Source organism: Zosterops lateralis (assembly GCF_965231275.1).
Source record: "Zosterops lateralis genome assembly, chromosome: 13".
Lineage (NCBI taxonomy): Eukaryota > Metazoa > Chordata > Aves > Passeriformes > Zosteropidae > Zosterops > Zosterops lateralis.
The window spans coordinates 3,943,741-3,960,293 of record NC_139773.1 but is presented as its reverse complement, the minus strand read 5'-3'; the positions used below and the strand labels follow the sequence as shown (position 1 = coordinate 3,960,293).

The following is a 16,553-nucleotide window of genomic DNA, read 5'->3' as shown; positions in this document are numbered from 1 at the left end:
ACTACTCAGTGTGTTTCACTTGGTTCCTGGCTGTATTTTGCATCCCTTTTTTATAGATAGTGCTGTCTGCAATTGAGTATTTTTAAAATTAAGGGAATGGGCAAGTTAATGCCTGTGAGAGTTAGCAGGTGGTTTGGAATGCTTTTTGGTACATGTTTGGTAGGGGTATTCCAACTTAAGTGTGAAGGGTTGTTTCTGTCCCTTCATTAAAATTGGATATTTAATGATTGATGCCTACTGAAAGCCATCAAAAGCTAGTTTTGTGTTTGAAGGTGTAAGTTTTAACTCTACATGAAGTTTGCCAAAGAGCTAAGACAGTATTTGATTTGTTTTGTGTGCTAAGTCATGATAACCATTTTTTCTGTTTTACTGTAAGACACTGAGGTTAACTGTCAGTGGCAGGAAGATGTTTTAAAACTGTGTTCAGTGATAAGAAAGGTAAGCAAAATAATATGTTTTAGAGGTAAAATGTGGTAAGTTTATTTTGTTGTGAAGCTGTGAAGATCTAAAGTTAGTGATAAAACATTACTATAGTTGTTTCTTCAATATTAAGGATGTTCATGCTGTAGAATATCCTTGTTTCTCAGCAGTGCTGTTTTTCAGTTCTCATTTGTAGCAAACCTTCAGCACTGATGACTAGAAACAGAAATGAAAGTAACATTTCTTGTGGCATTTCCCCCCACAGTGGAAATGCCAATTATCCCATGAGTTTCACAACAGAGAGGATTTAGCAGTGTGTGTGTCTGTGGCTCTGTTGCAGTAAATTGGCTGGATCACAGCCGGACCTTCAGAGAGCAAGGAGTGGATGAAAATGAAACGCTGCTCTTGAGACGAAAGTTCTTTTATTCAGACCAGAATGTAGATTCAAGAGATCCTGTTCAGCTCAATTTGCTTTATGTTCAGGTACAGTGCTTTCCACCTTGTCTGAGGAAACCTGTGTAGGTTTGTTAGAAAAAATTTGCTGCTCAAATACTCCATCCTCTAGAATTCCAGTTCTGGATGTGCTTTAGTTTTATTCTTTCTACTCCAAAACACATGATAGTACATGATAGAGGCTTTGCTATTTTTTTTTTTTAATAATTAAATACTTTGAACCCAGTAATGGGCACTGAGCCAAAAATCCACTGGCTTTCACATCCTGACATCCTGCTTCCTTAAAATCGGTACCTGTCTTTAGTTCCATGTTGCTCTTTTTAGTTCTTCTCCCTCTTCTCTGGATGGTGCTCTCTATGTAATGTGGAATCCCAGGTTAATCTTGTGAAGAGCATTCTGTTTCTCATGCCTTTCTTTTTTGCCTAATCAGTGAGAGAGCTTTTTCTGCACTCCTTTTCGGTCTCCAACCCAGACAGCACACAAGGCAGGCAGGCTTTCTGTCCAAAGGGACCATGTCATGTAACACAAGAGTCCATCTAGACAGGTTTCCTGAACTGTCAGAGGGACTGTGCATACCTTACCAAAGCCAGGAGCCTTATGCAGAAGACAGTATTTAACTGAAGGTGCCATTGCAGTTGTCTGCAATCAGTCTGAAAAGAAGTAGGCTTTTAAACTATTTCTTAAAGTTTTAGGGTTTTTTCCAATGTAAAAAATAATTGAAAGTTTAATGGAATGTACTGTTGTTATACTTGATGTTGCTATAAATTATATTTTTAAAATCTGAGGCAAAAGGTAGGGCTGTTCTATTGCTTGTAGAACAGTGGTACCTTTTTGAAGTATTTTAGAAGACTGTAACACTGAGCTGTTCTCCTGCCACTAAAATATTTCATTCAGGTTGGTGTGACAGTGTGTGTTGATAGTGCTTTGTCATTGCTTTGTCTGTGGGTGGGTGAGCCTTCTACTGCCAGAGCCATAAAATCTGTCATCTTCAATGACCACTGAATTTACACAGAAAGAAGAAAAATGTTGTGTGCTTGTGTCTGTTGCCATATCCGTCACAGTAATTCTGTTTTTACCTACTCATTATGGAGATCTTTTTCTCTTCTATAAGGCAGTGGGATGAAAGCTTTTGCACACACATGCATTTGTATATTTGTATATACACAGAAGTGTCTGTGCATGTTGTATTTTATTTACACATGCATCAGGAAAGGGCTGTCAAGTTCTCTTTTTGATCAAAGCTGATACAATCAAAGCTTCAATAGCTCTCCATAGATACTCACATTGAAATAATCCAGCCCTTTGTTTTATTAGTTACATACACATCCAGAATGGAATAATAAAGACATTCAGGAGGAAAAGACTGTGTTGCTGGTTGTATTCAAGATTTCAAGGAATTTGGGATGGAATAGTTGTTTTGAGTGTCTCTGACACATCTTTGTTTATCTCCTCTAGGCTCGTGATGACATTCTGAATGGTTCCCATCCCGTCTCCTTTGAGAAGGCCTGTGAATTTGGAGGCTTTCAAGTACAGATCCAGTTTGGACCTCATGTAGAACACAAACATAAACCTGGATTTTTAGAGTAAACACTTCTAACTTCTAAATTTGGGTGACCTCAAGTGTAACTAATGTTGAGTTGTCACAGATTAAGCACATTTTATTACTCCAAGCAGAGGTAATCAGATTCAGTGTATTTTCAATAGCAAATCTGCCAGTGAAAGGAGCTTTATTGCACAAATCAGCAACCTCAGCTGAGGAGGGGACCTTTGGCAGTGGCTTATTAACAACACAGGGCACTGGCTCCTCCTGGAGTGCCAGTTAAGTACACACTTAGTACCAGGAAAGCGCAGGAGTGGAAAGAAGTTTTGTCATTTGAATAAAGTGAATACTCCCGTGTGTAGAAATTAAATTTTCCAAACTTTTTAGTGGCAATATTCACTTGGTCAGATTCACCCTCTCATGATGTTGTATGAATGGAATTCTAGAATTCCATTCTCTTTGTTTCAGGCAGGGACAGAAGTCCTGCTTACAAGTGGCTCATCCTTTACTCTTTATTGTGATACTTAATTTACTGCTATCAGGAGGGCAAGTTAAGTTTGACTGCAATTTAGATGTCCCATTTTTCTACTGATTTTGATTTTCTGATTGGTTTACCTGCAGTAGAATTAACCGAGGGCCGAAGTCTGAGGAAAGCAATGTAGGAAGGTAAAAGAGAGCTATTTACTGCACAGTCCAGCAAGCCTTGCCTACATATGAGGCTCATAAATACCTTAATTGGAGGCACAAAACAATGGGTGCGTATTTGGTTTCTGTCCTGTTCCACTGGCAGAGTGCTCAGTGCTGCCTCAGGCTCCCTTTGTGAGCCCCTTTGGGGTTCACAGTGTCTCAGGGAATCCCTTTGCAGTGGTGTCTTGCTGTGGAACCTGCAGTGGTTGTTTGAAACACTTCACTTCTGAAGGCTATTCCTGAATTAGTAGTTCAGTTATGCAAATAAACATCTTTCAGCTCCAATTAATAATCAGCTTTTCTTTTTACTGTCTGTCTGCTCCTGATTGGCCCATGAGTCTTTCCTATTAGAGCTACTGATGTCTAAGATTTACAGAGGCCCAGTGTAACAGCTTCAGTGTAACTCTGGTTTTTATTTCCTAGAACTGTGAGTAGTTACACAACAATCTTTCTCTGGGATTTGTCCATTGTTTGCTTATTCTTCCCCTCTCACTCCACTCACTGAAGAGTATTCCAACAGCAAACCATTGGGGTATCATTTCATGATAAGCTACTGTTGTGTCATGGCAATGATTTCAAGAGTTAAATGTTCCCAGAAATAGTTGCTTTTAATTTTTGAAGCAGTAATTTCCCACAAGCTTAACCAGTGGCTTTTTCCAACTGCTGAACAGCATTCTGTTGTTTAAGTTTTTTAGGATTTTCTAATGTATTGCTTGTTTTTTTCAGTGGGAAGTTTCTTTCTCTTTTCTTTTCTTTGAGCTCCCATAATAGTGAGTGTGTTTTATGGTTCACTGAAGCTGCTGGCTGGGCTGCACTTGTACTTTGTATGCAGTGCTGGATAGTTTGGAGTCCATCATGAAACAGTCATCACTCATATAATGTGCATTATCTTTTTTTAATCCTAATAGAGAAGAAAGGTATTAATAACTGAAGGGTCTGGTAGAAAAAGGATGTTACTCCAGTGGAAACCATTTTGAACCAGAAGTCCAAAATTCAGAACCTTCTTATATTCTGTAGGGCATTTTTCTCTGCTGTTGTTTTATTTTCATTTAGGGCTTTGATTGTATTGGAACCAAACTTGGCAGGTAACCAAGTATAATTGCTCTCTGTCCTGGTGTTTAATCAGTTTCATAGAATTAAGCATTTCTCATTTGGAGGTAATTCAGTTTTTTCCTCTGTAGATGAACCTGCTCCAGAACTGTAAGTTCCTGGTCATTGTCTCCTAATTTGAAGTGTACATGTTTATGAGTTAGTGGTGATACATTTATTTTACACAGCCATGACAGCCTTGTTATGAAAAGAAACCTCATGCTTTTGTTTTGTGAGTCTAAGTGAGCCAAGTGATCCTGGCTCACTGTGAACAATCTACAGAAATATTGTAGTTAGATGTTCATTTTTTTTTTCTGAAGATGCATCTCTCATCCTTTCAGAAAAAAACGCAAAAACACTTAGTAGTTTTTTTATCCCCTTGAAAAAGAGTGAGCTTTTTTTAAAGTTTCATCCAACTATTTTCTACTGTTTGGTGCATAAACACGGATTCTTTTCAAGTAACAAAGTAGTTTACAGTAACAAACTGTATGCTGCAGCCCAATATGTGAAATACATTTGAGGGGTATCCAGTCACTCACTACTGAAACTTAAGATACTACAGGTTCCCTTAAGGAGACTCTGTCAGCTCCTACAAAACAGAACAAAATAACACTAGTATTTAATGAAATTGTTTGGAAACAGCTTAGTTTAGTTTATCATGTCTACAATATGTTTGTGTAGAGAGACCTTTTGTATCCTTTTTTGTCGTTGCTAAAATATTCTTGGCACAGATGAAGAGTATAGCCTGCATCTTGCTAAGACCTTGGTATTGGTTGTTGGAATTCCCTTGAAGCTCTTGCCAAAGTAAATTGTGAAAGCATTAAACCATCAACTTAAAAGTAGCCCTTCTTCGTGCCCTTCATGGCACAAATGTAGTTTTGCATGGCAGCTACAGAGAGTACCCTGGGGCTGAATTTGCTGAGAGAACATCTAATAAAGAGCTCAAACTGTTCATCTGCAGATGGGAAAGGAGCACCTCAGACTGCACACCTCCACTTCTTTGAAAGCACACTGGCAAACACAAAAGCTGCAAGTGATAAGTGAGCTTGATGCTGAGCTCAGTTCTTGAATCTAGCCTGGTTTGCTGAATTAAGCTGTATTTTTCAAGAACACGTTTATGCTCATGAAAAACAATCAAAGTGTTGGCACTTGTGTAATTTTTTTAAGGAACTGGAAGATGAAACTCAGTGTAAACCAAGTTAAATCAACACTGCTTGCTATTAGCTGAATTTTGGACTAAGTTCAATGTCCATTCTAATATGTGTAATTTAAGGGATTAAAGAAGGCTAAATTATATTTCCATTCTTTTTGCTAGCTCCATTAAAAAGATGTAAAATAAAGTGAAACTGTGTCTATAAAGAAAATATCTGATTATAGGTAGAATTAAAATAATTTCAGTCTTTTCGCAATTGGCATTTCACCCTTTCAGCTGAGGTAATCACTTGCCTCTTGATTTAAAAATAGTGGAAAGTGATAGAAGGAAAAAACTTCCAATCCCACTGCCAGCCACATGTGCAGGGTATTGCAATTGCTGCTTGGTGGACAAAGCCCAAAGTTGTTTTCTCAACTCTTCCTGCTTATGAAACTCCAAGTAATGTTTGCTTAGCAATGGTTTTTAAAGTGCTATATTAATTAAAAAGTAAATAGACAAGCTTTAAAATGTAATGGTTTTGATAGTTTATCTGCATACAGATAGCTGAGAAAATTAACTCTAGCTAATAAAAGATGAGAATTTAAAGTGTGTTGATAGCTATAATTTGTTTATATAAATTGATTTTCAGAATGAAACTTTGTTTAATTCAGGTTTAGGTTTGCTGTTTTCTTAATTTGCCTTGGAATTTGATTTAACTAAGCTGTGAAATTCTATCTAAAACCACCAGTTGTTTCATAATAGATACACCAGCTTTTTAAGAAAATAAGCTCTGTTCAGACCTTATCTACAGTTTTAATTTGGCTCTTCAGCTTTCCCTACCCTGTGATGTGTCTCTGTAAATAAGTCCCCAGGAAGAAATTTCTTTATCATAGATAAGTGAGATGTAGCTATGAGAACATCAGAAGAAAGATTAGCAAGGACAGTTGTTCTTACTTTGTTTTATAATGCTAGAGCTTTATGGAAAAGACAAAATGTGTGATCTCAGTACTGAGTAATATTTTTGAAGTACAAAATCCTAATTTAGTCATTTGAGCTATTTTTTGATTGTCTGCAATGGCAGACTTTTGTTTTTAAAAACACAAGCAAACAAAAAAAGCACGGTAATATAAACAAAAAACCCAACACAAACACCCTCAAGATATAAAACCAAAGCAACTCCCACAGAACAGTTGAGCAGTTTTTTGCCAATCTTGTTTAAAATAATCATCCTTCTCAAAACTTCTAACTTTGCATCCTAGTAGATAGTCCAGCCTTCAGTGTTGAGTGTTGCTTGTTTACTGAATAAATCGAAATAAGGAGAACATTCTCCAGTCATATTTTTTCTATGATTGTTAATAGCCCAAAGTAGGGGGAATCCTTAGAGACTAATTATTTTAACTGTGCAAATTTCTTCAGATGGAAAATGACCTGCTGAATTCATGACATGATTTAATCAGAGTAGAATATTCCAGATGGGAAGGTACAAACCAGAACAGTTATTTGTTAAAGCATGATGCTGATACACTCTCGGGTTAGGGTGAAATTTGGCTGAGATAAAGGTTATTTTATTATACAGCAAGGAGGGACAGATGAGGTGTTGAAGGATTCCTTCTGACTGAACTCTATCACAGAGGCTGAACTTGTTTAATTTAATCTGTGTTCTGAGAACCTTAGAATCTGAGTGCTGCGGAAATTAAAACTGCTTCTTGTTTCACTTTGAAACAACACAGTGGTATGAAGTGTCCACTTAGATTACTTTCTAGTTTTTCAGTACAATATTAGTGTTCTAACACTTCTTGGATGACACAGAGGAAGAACTCAGTCCCACACATCAGTAAATCAAAGTGTCTGAACTCACACAGGGCTGGCTCAATGTCCCCTTCTCCCATGTTACACTGAGGGTAGCTGCATTTAGATGTGAAACCCTCTGATACATCCTGTAATTTAAGAGTGCAAAGTGTCCCAGCTATTGTTTATTTTTGATGAATTTTCAAAACATGAAAAGGTACTACATGGGGCAGCAGCTCATGTGCTAAGGTAACCACCTGCTCTTGCTCTCCTTAGTTTTGTTTTGTTGTGGAGGTATTTAACAGCCATAATAGGAAGCCTGGGGTGCCTAGTGCCAGTAAAGATGTATGGACAGCATCCCTCCTCAAGAAGGAACCATTAACTTTGGAATTTCTTCTTTCTTTTTTCCCTAGCCTGAAAGAATTCCTGCCTAAAGAATATACCAAACAAAGAGGGGCTGAAAAGAGAGTGTTCCAGGTAAATGTGAGACTGAAGAAACTACTAGAGTTTCACTACCTTTATAAGAAAAATCTTAGTTTTCCCAGGCAAAGTATATATACAAATATATACTTTGTATATATTTGAACTACATAGCTTTTATTTTATTTCTTCAGCAGATTTATTGTCCTGATCCTTTTTTATTCACTGATGATTATCCAGTGCGCTTTGTTAAATGGATAGAGTGAAAATTCAGTATTTTTAAGATCTTTTTGTCATATGATACGTATTTGTACTAAAATAGACACATGTTTAGGAAAACCAGTTTTAATTTCATGCCTCATTCAAACATGAGCTTCATTCTGCTTGTTAATGCTTGAATTCAGTGGTGTGTATGGGAATCATCCCATTGTAAAAGACTGGAGCACTTGAGTATAAATGGTAAAATGTACTGATATTGTTAGAAGTGCTGTCAGAATTTGAGTACTATAGAGGCACCAGGCATCTCTGCCCACTGAAATACATGTTTGGCAATACAATGGAAGTTGGAAAATTCTGAGGTCAATAGGTGAGATAAAGTCATGTGGCTTCTGGAAGGACCCACCAGAGATCTGTGGTCTCAGCCAGGGAGACAAGTCCAGGGGCAGGAACAGGTCACATCCTTTCTTTGGTCTGCTACACTCCCAGCTGAAAAATCCTAGAACTTAATGAGTCTGTTCTACCTGGAGTTTTCTGTACTTCCTTGTGGATGAGTATGTCTGACACTTCCCTGTGCACCTTTGGGTGGTTCAGTGACGTTGCAAAAAACAGATTCATTCACTTCAAAGTATTGTGGCCACGCTGTTCACAGCATGGGAATTTTGCCCATGTTAGCTATGACTTGTAGGTAGTTTCAGTCACTATGTGCTTTAGTGCATGGACCAGAAGCTCATCAGTGAGGGCACTCATCTGGGCAAAGATTCAACAACAAGCTACAATATGTGAGCTGTCTTTTTGAAAAAAACCCAGGTGTTTCCCAAGTCATTGAAGTTCTGGAGCTTGGCAGGTGCTCCATTTGTGCTCTTGTTCTTTTGGGATCCTGGTTGTGTTCTCCATGCTGAAGTTGACAGATGGGAGCAGCCTCTGTTCTTGGGATGCAAGAGGGTTTTGTAGTTGCAGTTGCTCCTCCCAGCGCTTCCCCTTTGCAGCTCCCACGCTGTTGAGGTGGGAACAAGTGGAAGAGCAGGAATTTCCCACGTTCCTGGTGCTCCCCCTGCTGCCATCAGTGGGCACGAGAGAGGTGGCGACCAGAAGTTCAGAAGCACCTGAGGGGAAGATGGGGTGGGATAGGGAATCCCACAAAAGGATTTCAATAGTGAGACATTTGGATGTGGTTTTCAGCACAGTGGTCTGGATGGGAGAGCAGATGCTGGGGTGAAATTTACATAAATAAAATTTACAAAGAATACAAAGACCTGTCATTACTTACATGTAATCCTCAAGATCTACTAATGACAAAATTGTTTAAACAATAAATAGAGACTGAGTTACAAGACACACTTAGATGAGTATTTCAGGACAAACTATTCAGAAAAATCATTGTTTCTTCCTCAGCTGTAGAATTATTTTCATATAATGGAAAAAACTTCTGAATAATGCTGCAGCTGGCAAAAAAGGCCCATTGGAAGTACCTACAAGACATGAGAAATGGTCAAGTACAAGGTGTGAAGCTGTCATGAATCAGAAGTTTTGGGCACAAAACAGGAATAAATAATCTGTTTCTAGGAGGAAGAAAAAGGGTGCTGGTACACTTAAATGACTTTTAAAAGCTGAGTGAAGAGGCATTAATTACATGAAACCTGATGGTGTCAAATAGCAGGAATACCTAGAATTTTAAACTGTCAGAAGGGGTTTAATATGCATGGTCTGAAGCATGGATTGAATGGTTGATGGTCAGAGGAGTGTTCTGTTTGCCCAGGTTAGTTATTTTCTCTGATGTGAGGCATTATATGATAGTTTTCCTAACATTTCTACCAAATATTTTTTCAAATATTCTAATTGTAATGATTAGTAACTAAACATCCTGAAACAGATAATAGCTGTACCCTTTTTTGTTTATTTCTAGAAAGCTTTGGCTCTGCCTAATTGATACTGAACTCTCTTACAGGAGCACAAAAACTGTGGTGAGATGAGTGAAATCGAAGCCAAAGTGAAGTACGTGAAGCTGGCGCGGTCCCTGCGCACCTACGGGGTGTCCTTTTTTCTTGTCAAGGTAACTCAGCTCTTGCTGTGACCATCCTGATAATCCTTGGTTATGGATTAGCTCAGCTCCCTCACTGAGCAAAGGCTTGACCATTAAGATATTTCAGTTTCCTGGAGCAGTGAGAAGAGGGGTTGTTTTTTGAACTGAATAGTAAAGATGTACTAAAGACCAGAGCTTCTTAATACGTTGCCTGAAAATCATTGTCTGTAAACAAACAAACTAAGCCTGGAGTTTTAAATTGTCACTGTCTGCATGCCAGCTGCTTCCCTTTGTCAGGATTTCTATCTTGCTTTTCCTTTGTCCTGTGGAAAGCTGCATTTGTATGGAAAACAATCTTCCACACCTTGTTCTAGGAAAAAATGAAAGGCAAAAACAAGCTGGTTCCTCGTTTGCTGGGGGTCACCAAAGACTCAGTGATGCGTGTGGATGAGAAGACCAAGGAAGTGCTGCAGGAATGGCCCCTGACAACTGTGAAACGCTGGGCTGCCTCACCTAAAAGCTTCACTCTGGTAATCTTTCTGTGTGAATTCAGAGGGCAAGGAGACTTAGAACAGTTTCTGTACTGTAACTTGTTCTATCTCTAATTTTCTACCCTTAGAGAGTCACTGAGTCAAGTAATAAATTGGCACATACTGTAGTCCAGGTTCAATCTGTGGTTTGGTGCTTGTAGACAGGCCTGTTCCTCAGAAGTAAATCTTCTAAAAAAGTTTAAAAAAAGAAGTTTAAATCTTTCAACAAACTACTGTTTAAATCCAGTTTGTGCCTAGCTAATGAAACAGTTAAGAAAGCATTGTTGTTCATTCTTGTGTAAATAGTTATAGTGCTTGTCATTCATAGTGTAGTTTGTGACTTGCAAGATATGAACATAAATTCAGCTGGCTCATTCATGTTTTTGATAATTATGAATTTAGAGAAGCTTCATGAATGTGATATTTTGCTAATTATTTGGTCCATAGGAGATCACTGCAACATACATTTTATATATGAAAACGTTGTTTAAAGTGATGGAGCAAGAGGCAGAGGCTAGAAAACTGCATTCACTCGATTCATGTGCATGTAATTTCCAATTGCCATGGATGATTATGCTCTAGGATTAAATTCTTAAAAAACTCTTCTCCATCCTCAAGTGACTGAATCTGATAAAGTTAGATGAAATATCTCTTGGGCATTCAATTTATGAACCATCTGTGATTAAACGGAAATAAAAAGCATTCTTCTCCCTTCAGTTTCACATACAGACTGGTTTAGAATCTTGGAGAAGTTTAACTTGCTATTGGATATAATTAAATGTCTATACAATTTCAGAATTTGAATTTTCTCACTCATGTTTGGTACTGTTTCTTCATTTAGTTACTTCACATTTTCAAATAAGTTTTGGGGTTTTTTCCCCTTTTTCTTCAGGATTTTGGTGAATATCAGGAAAGCTATTACTCAGTACAGACCACTGAAGGAGAACAGATCTCTCAATTAATTGCAGGTTACATTGATATCATCCTAAAGAAGGTACAGTATTAACATCTTGGCATGTAGCAAAAAAGCCAATAGAAAGACTCAAATATGTTCAAACTGCAGTTTTTCTCTCATGGAGTCAGTGTTGTGTCCTGTGTTTTGACATTTATATATTTTTACCTGCAAGTAAGGCATTGCTTCTGGAAAAATCAAGGCTATTTATTACATCTCTAGCATGTTTCAGGCTCAGTACAGCACTCCTGGGCTTTGCTTTTCTGTCTGGAAGGTGACCTGGTGACTGTGAGTTTATATCCAGCGAAGAGTCTAAAGTTTCAGCTATGGATTTTTAAACTATAGTCCAAACGATGAATCAGGTGGGAAGAAACTACCCCAAAAGCAGTATGTAAAACTACAGCCAGGACTACACAATAGTTGTCCAGGTGCTCTTGTATATAATGTACCAAAGCTGAGAAAGTTTTTTGGCCAGAAAAACAAACCAAAAAGCCCCAACAGTACATTGCTTTAAAAACACTGTGATCAGTAAAGCAAAGAATTAGACCTCAATTGTGCAGAGGGATAAAATCAAGTTTGTGAATAGGTCAGACTGCCTTGAAACTTGTTTTTATAGAATGTGCCTGGCAGGGCAGAGGAAGGGCTGATACGAATTTCCAGTATTTAAAAGTGTGTATTCCCAAGCAAGCAAGTGCAACAGCAAAAAATTACAAGTTTGCCAACAAACGTGGGCCTTAATTCTCCCATTCTAAGCATGTTGTATAAAAAAGTGAGGTGTTCCAAACAGCACTGATTGCTTCTTGTCAAATTTTCACTTGATTGACATTCCAGACTACATCATTCTTTACTGTAATAGGTTTCAGTAGTAAGAAATCATGAAGTTAAGTAGCCCAGAAGAATTTATTGCCTTTTTTCATGTGAGCAGTGTAGGATGTAACATTAAGTGTTACATAATAAGAGGTTCAGGAGGATTGCCAGAATTCATCACAGAATTCATCACATGCCTTTTTCTCTGAGGCTGTCAGGCTCAGGTTTAATGAACATCAAATAAATTGCAGGTTTCTGTAGATGGTTTAAAACTTGATTCAAAAGTAGCATTGCTTTGTGATGCCAAATGAAAACAGCCTTCTGTCCTGATAGAATACAAATGTGAGAATTTCCTCTCCCAGTCCTGATGTTTTTCTTCTTTACCATCTGCTGACACAGCCTGTTTAGAATGAATGAATTAGGAACAGGTTAAATCATAAACACCCATGATTCATATGAGAAGCTGCAGTTCACAGTTGTTGAGCCCACGTTATGTCTGTGATGGATAACCCCCTCAAAGTGGGGTTTATTGCTTTCAGTTGCTTTTTGTTAATTCTTGGTGTTTTGGACTGATCCAACTCATTTTCTCCAGTGTGCATTGATAAGTACATTATTTTCTGCTCAAGTGTTATTAGGATAGTGTCCCACCCAACTCCTCCTGTCCTGCAGTTTTAGTGACAAGGCATTCATCAGATGATAGAGAACCCAGAACTTAAGTAACATATATCTAAATTAAAAGCAGTATATTGTTTTTACTTCACATTATTAGAGAAGTAAAGCACAATCTTGACTAGAAATAGGGAGTTTCAGTTCATGCATAAAATTAAACTCTAATAGTAAGAACTTCTTTCTCCAAAGTTGTGCATTCGTATAGATGTGCATGAGGAGTTCCTCTTTAATGGAGGTGGGTAGTAGATAGTGGATGCTCCTCTATTTATATTCATCTCTGTGGACTCAGACTACAAATCATGGAGCAAGAGGGAATGCAGACAGTTTCTCTGCACTAGGCAACAAATAAAAAGAGACTCTTTTTCTAAGGCACTATTTCTATGATTTGTAGTTTCCTGTTGTTTCTAGTGGTTTAGATTTACTGCCCTTATGTGTATTTACAAATCTCTCTTAGCACTAAAAAACCCCTGCCTCAATCTTCAGCCTGAAGTCAGACTGTCCTGAACTTTAAAGTGCCTATGATAAAATGACTTGGAGACAGTATTCAATTTATTGTCTTTATTTATGGGTATGTATTTCCTACTGGTAGTGATGCCTTTTTCAGGCTTACCTAGAAACAAGGCCAGACAAAGTTAAAAGAATAAAGTTGATATATTTAATAAAGGGCCTTCAGATACATTAAGGGCAGACAAAGCCTCCCCAAGGGTCTACACCCAAAATGGATGATGGGCATGAGTTTTTCAGACAGATCTAAGTTTGGTCTATTTACATGTCAAGGGTTAATCCTCCAATTACAACTTCAGGTAATAAAGTCATGTACCTCCAGTTTGCTCCCCCACCACCCGAATTCACTTTTGTTCATACTTTTCAAGACCTGAGGCTGTAGAGTGTCCTTGGATCTCAGGCCTAGAGGGGTTGTTTTGTCTGACCAAAATGTGAAGACACTTAACTAACACTTTATATGGAGTTTAGAGTTATGCACTCATGCAGAACAGGATTTGAAAAATATGAGGCTAAAACCTTAAGGGAATAGAAGGTAGCACCACACAGTAACATTTCAGCACTTCCCTTATACCTTTGTTCAAAAAGGCACCAGCAGGCTTTTTCCTTTATGAAGTATCACCTGCCAGGGCTTAGAACCTGGGCTGTTAAATACTGAAAAGCCCCTCTTCTCTGGGGGAGGTTGTATTGTCACTCAGTGTCCAACAGTGGTGTTCAGCACTAGACAAGGCTCTGCAGGTCATTTGTCTAGGTTTGTGATAAATTGCAAGGAAATGGTGGAGAGAAAGCAAGAAACAACAGACATTGTTTAACTTTTCTTTTTTTCCCTCCTCCAGAAACAAAGTAAAGATAGATTTGGGCTTGAAGGTGATGAGGAATCAACCATGTTGGAAGAATCTGTTTCACCTAAGAAGTGAGTGCATGCAACAGGAGGAAATGGTCTGTTTTTAAGAGCATCACATGTAGCTGTGGCAGCTTTTTCAAATGAAGTAGTACAGTTATTACTGTTAAAGAATGGTTTTCTACAGAGTATTTCAATAGAAGGAAGTACTGTCCCCAGGCAATTCAGCAGGCTCCTAGCTTCATTCAAGGATTGAAGAGCAGCTATTTGTCACATAATTGCTGGTTAGGCCAACCAGCAATGGCACCAGTTTGTGCTAACTCGACCCTTGAACAAAGGCACTCAGACTGTAATTCAGTTTAAAATGCTGGGCCAGAGAGGGGGATAATGAAGCAGAGCTGAATGGTTGTAGTATTTTTTCATCTCCATGTATTATTTACAAGGTGTTAGTTGCTTGTGTCTGCCAGTTCCATGGTTTCCAGTAGATTTGACACCTGTCAGTTTAGTCATACGCAGTGTTACGAGCAGTATATTTCATCAGATGTGTGGTGTGGGTAGAGGAAAGGGTTTGGTACAAGTAGGTCAGGTTATGGATTATATGGGAGTGTAACTGAATCTAGTAAAACACAGAACATAGAGCTGGCCACACTCTTGGAAAGGAATGTCAAATCTTTGTGTGCAGTGAGACAATAGAAACAGATTTGTGACATTATAAGCTGTAATGAGCCACTCAAGTCTTTTCTTGGAACTCTTGAGGGTGGCAGTGTCAGCAGTGTGTATGTGAAAAGTCCATTTGATTTATTGTTAAGCATATGGTTTATATGAGATAGATTTGTTAGGTATTTCATGTGGCCTTATGGGAAATTTCATCTTTTGATGGATCACACATGTTCAGATGTGCTTATTTTGACATGGCCCTTTCCAAATCACTTCCAGAATATACTGTTAGTTAAGTGCTGTGCAGAGAAGCTGAAAGCTTGTAGTAGATAAATACAAGATTTTTTCATAGTTGAAATCACGTTTTTCCCCTCAGCAGAGTGTTGTTGTTACAGCCTGAATTTCTGTCGACGCTTCTAGCTATTAAAGGTTGAATCACGTTTAAATATGAGCAGTATATCTGGCAAGCCAGTTCATGACCATGGATGGCAGTAACTTTATTTATTATTCTCCAACCCAGTATCTGGTAGACTGCCAGATTATTTGCAAGTACTGTGTGTGCTTGTTTGTATAAAGGGGAAAGAAAGAAAGTTTTTATCCCAGTTCTAGGGAGCAAAAGATCTCCACAAGGTTCATGCTTCTATTTTCTATTGATGAGCCTGAGATACAACTGAAACAAAGCAGCTGTTATGCCATAAACCTTGTTCTGGTCCTGTCTGCCATGTGTCTAAAAGGGGTAAAGCTATTGTATCATGTTTAACGGAACTGCACATTGCCATCTTTCCTTGGTGCCTGCTCATTAGTGCTGTTAATAACTGATCTGCCAGAAGGCCCAGATTATCTTTTCTCCTATGTTAGAAAACGGTTAGAAAGAAAAACCAAGTTTTCTAGCTTCTCCAAATGTTGCAAAGTGCAATTTAAAACCCTAGAGGAAGAAGAGCTGAGGGAGCAGGATTTGCAGTGACGTTGTGTTGGGTGTGTTTTCTCAGGCCCACCATCCTGCAGCAGCAGTTTAACCGGACCGGGAAGGTGGAGCACGGCTCCGTGGCGCTGCCGGCTGTGATGCGCTCCGGCTCCAGCGGCCCCGAGACCTTCAACGTTGGCATCATGCCTTCCCCTCAGCAGCAAGTCACAACTGGCCAGATGCACAGAGGACACATGCCCCCACTTGTGAGGAACCTCCTTGTTTTGTGTGTGAAACCTGTCCGTGCAGCAGAGTAGTCAGAAGGAGAATTTCTGAGGCCAGGAGTCCTGGCTGTAATGTCCTGACTGTTCTGCCAAACACAAGTTTTGAGTATCCCTTAAATGTTTAGGATGCCAAGTTTTGACACATTTCCTCATTTTCTTTAAAGCAGGCTCTTCCAGGCTTTTCTTTACTTCTAAGTAGTTAAAACTAGTATTCAAAGGAGAAAAAAAAATGGTTTAAAGACTGGCAAAAGTAAGCAATTTTAAGGATAAAGGTTAGTTCTAGCTTATCACTAGCAGACCAATTAGAAATTTTTGAATTTTAGCTTTTAGCAGGCCTAAAGCTGATAGTGTTTTGTTTTTTTCATTTAAATTGAAAGACTTTCACAAGCCCTAAACAGCATTTAGAGAATATAATCAATGTTTAAAATCATGACATACTGCTAGAAGTGTAGTCTGTGTAGTGAATTGACCTTGGCTGTTTGCCAGATGCCTGCTCAGCAGGCACTCCTACTCCTCTACCAAAGAAGTGTGTATGGAAGATATGTAAGATTTAAAAAAGCTTTATATCAATATAGGTGAAGATAAAGATAGGGAGATCATCAATTGTGTTCATGGGGAAAACAGAATCAGCTTGGAGAAA

At 38.5% G+C, this 16,553-nt stretch overlaps 1 protein-coding gene across 6 annotated transcripts in view; it reads left to right on the top strand.

The window, feature by feature from the left end:
• Positions 1-16,553, top strand: part of TLN2 (talin 2) — a 136,953-nt gene that overhangs the window by 60,718 nt on the left and 59,682 nt on the right. For 5 of the 6 annotated variants that reach the window (XM_083870743.1, XM_083870740.1, XM_083870742.1 and 2 more), the window contains 8 exons: positions 761-903; positions 2,329-2,456; positions 7,523-7,586; positions 9,694-9,798; positions 10,143-10,298; positions 11,191-11,292; positions 14,064-14,140; positions 15,715-15,895. In XM_083870743.1, coding sequence (XP_083726869.1) covers positions 761-903; positions 2,329-2,456; positions 7,523-7,586; positions 9,694-9,798; positions 10,143-10,298; positions 11,191-11,292; positions 14,064-14,140; positions 15,715-15,895 — 956 coding nt within the window. Of the gene's footprint in view, positions 1-760; positions 904-2,328; positions 2,550-7,522; positions 7,587-9,693; positions 9,799-10,142; positions 10,299-11,190; positions 11,293-14,063; positions 14,141-15,714; positions 15,896-16,553 lie in introns of those variants that run through there. The other variant, XM_083870745.1, reaches the window with a different exon arrangement.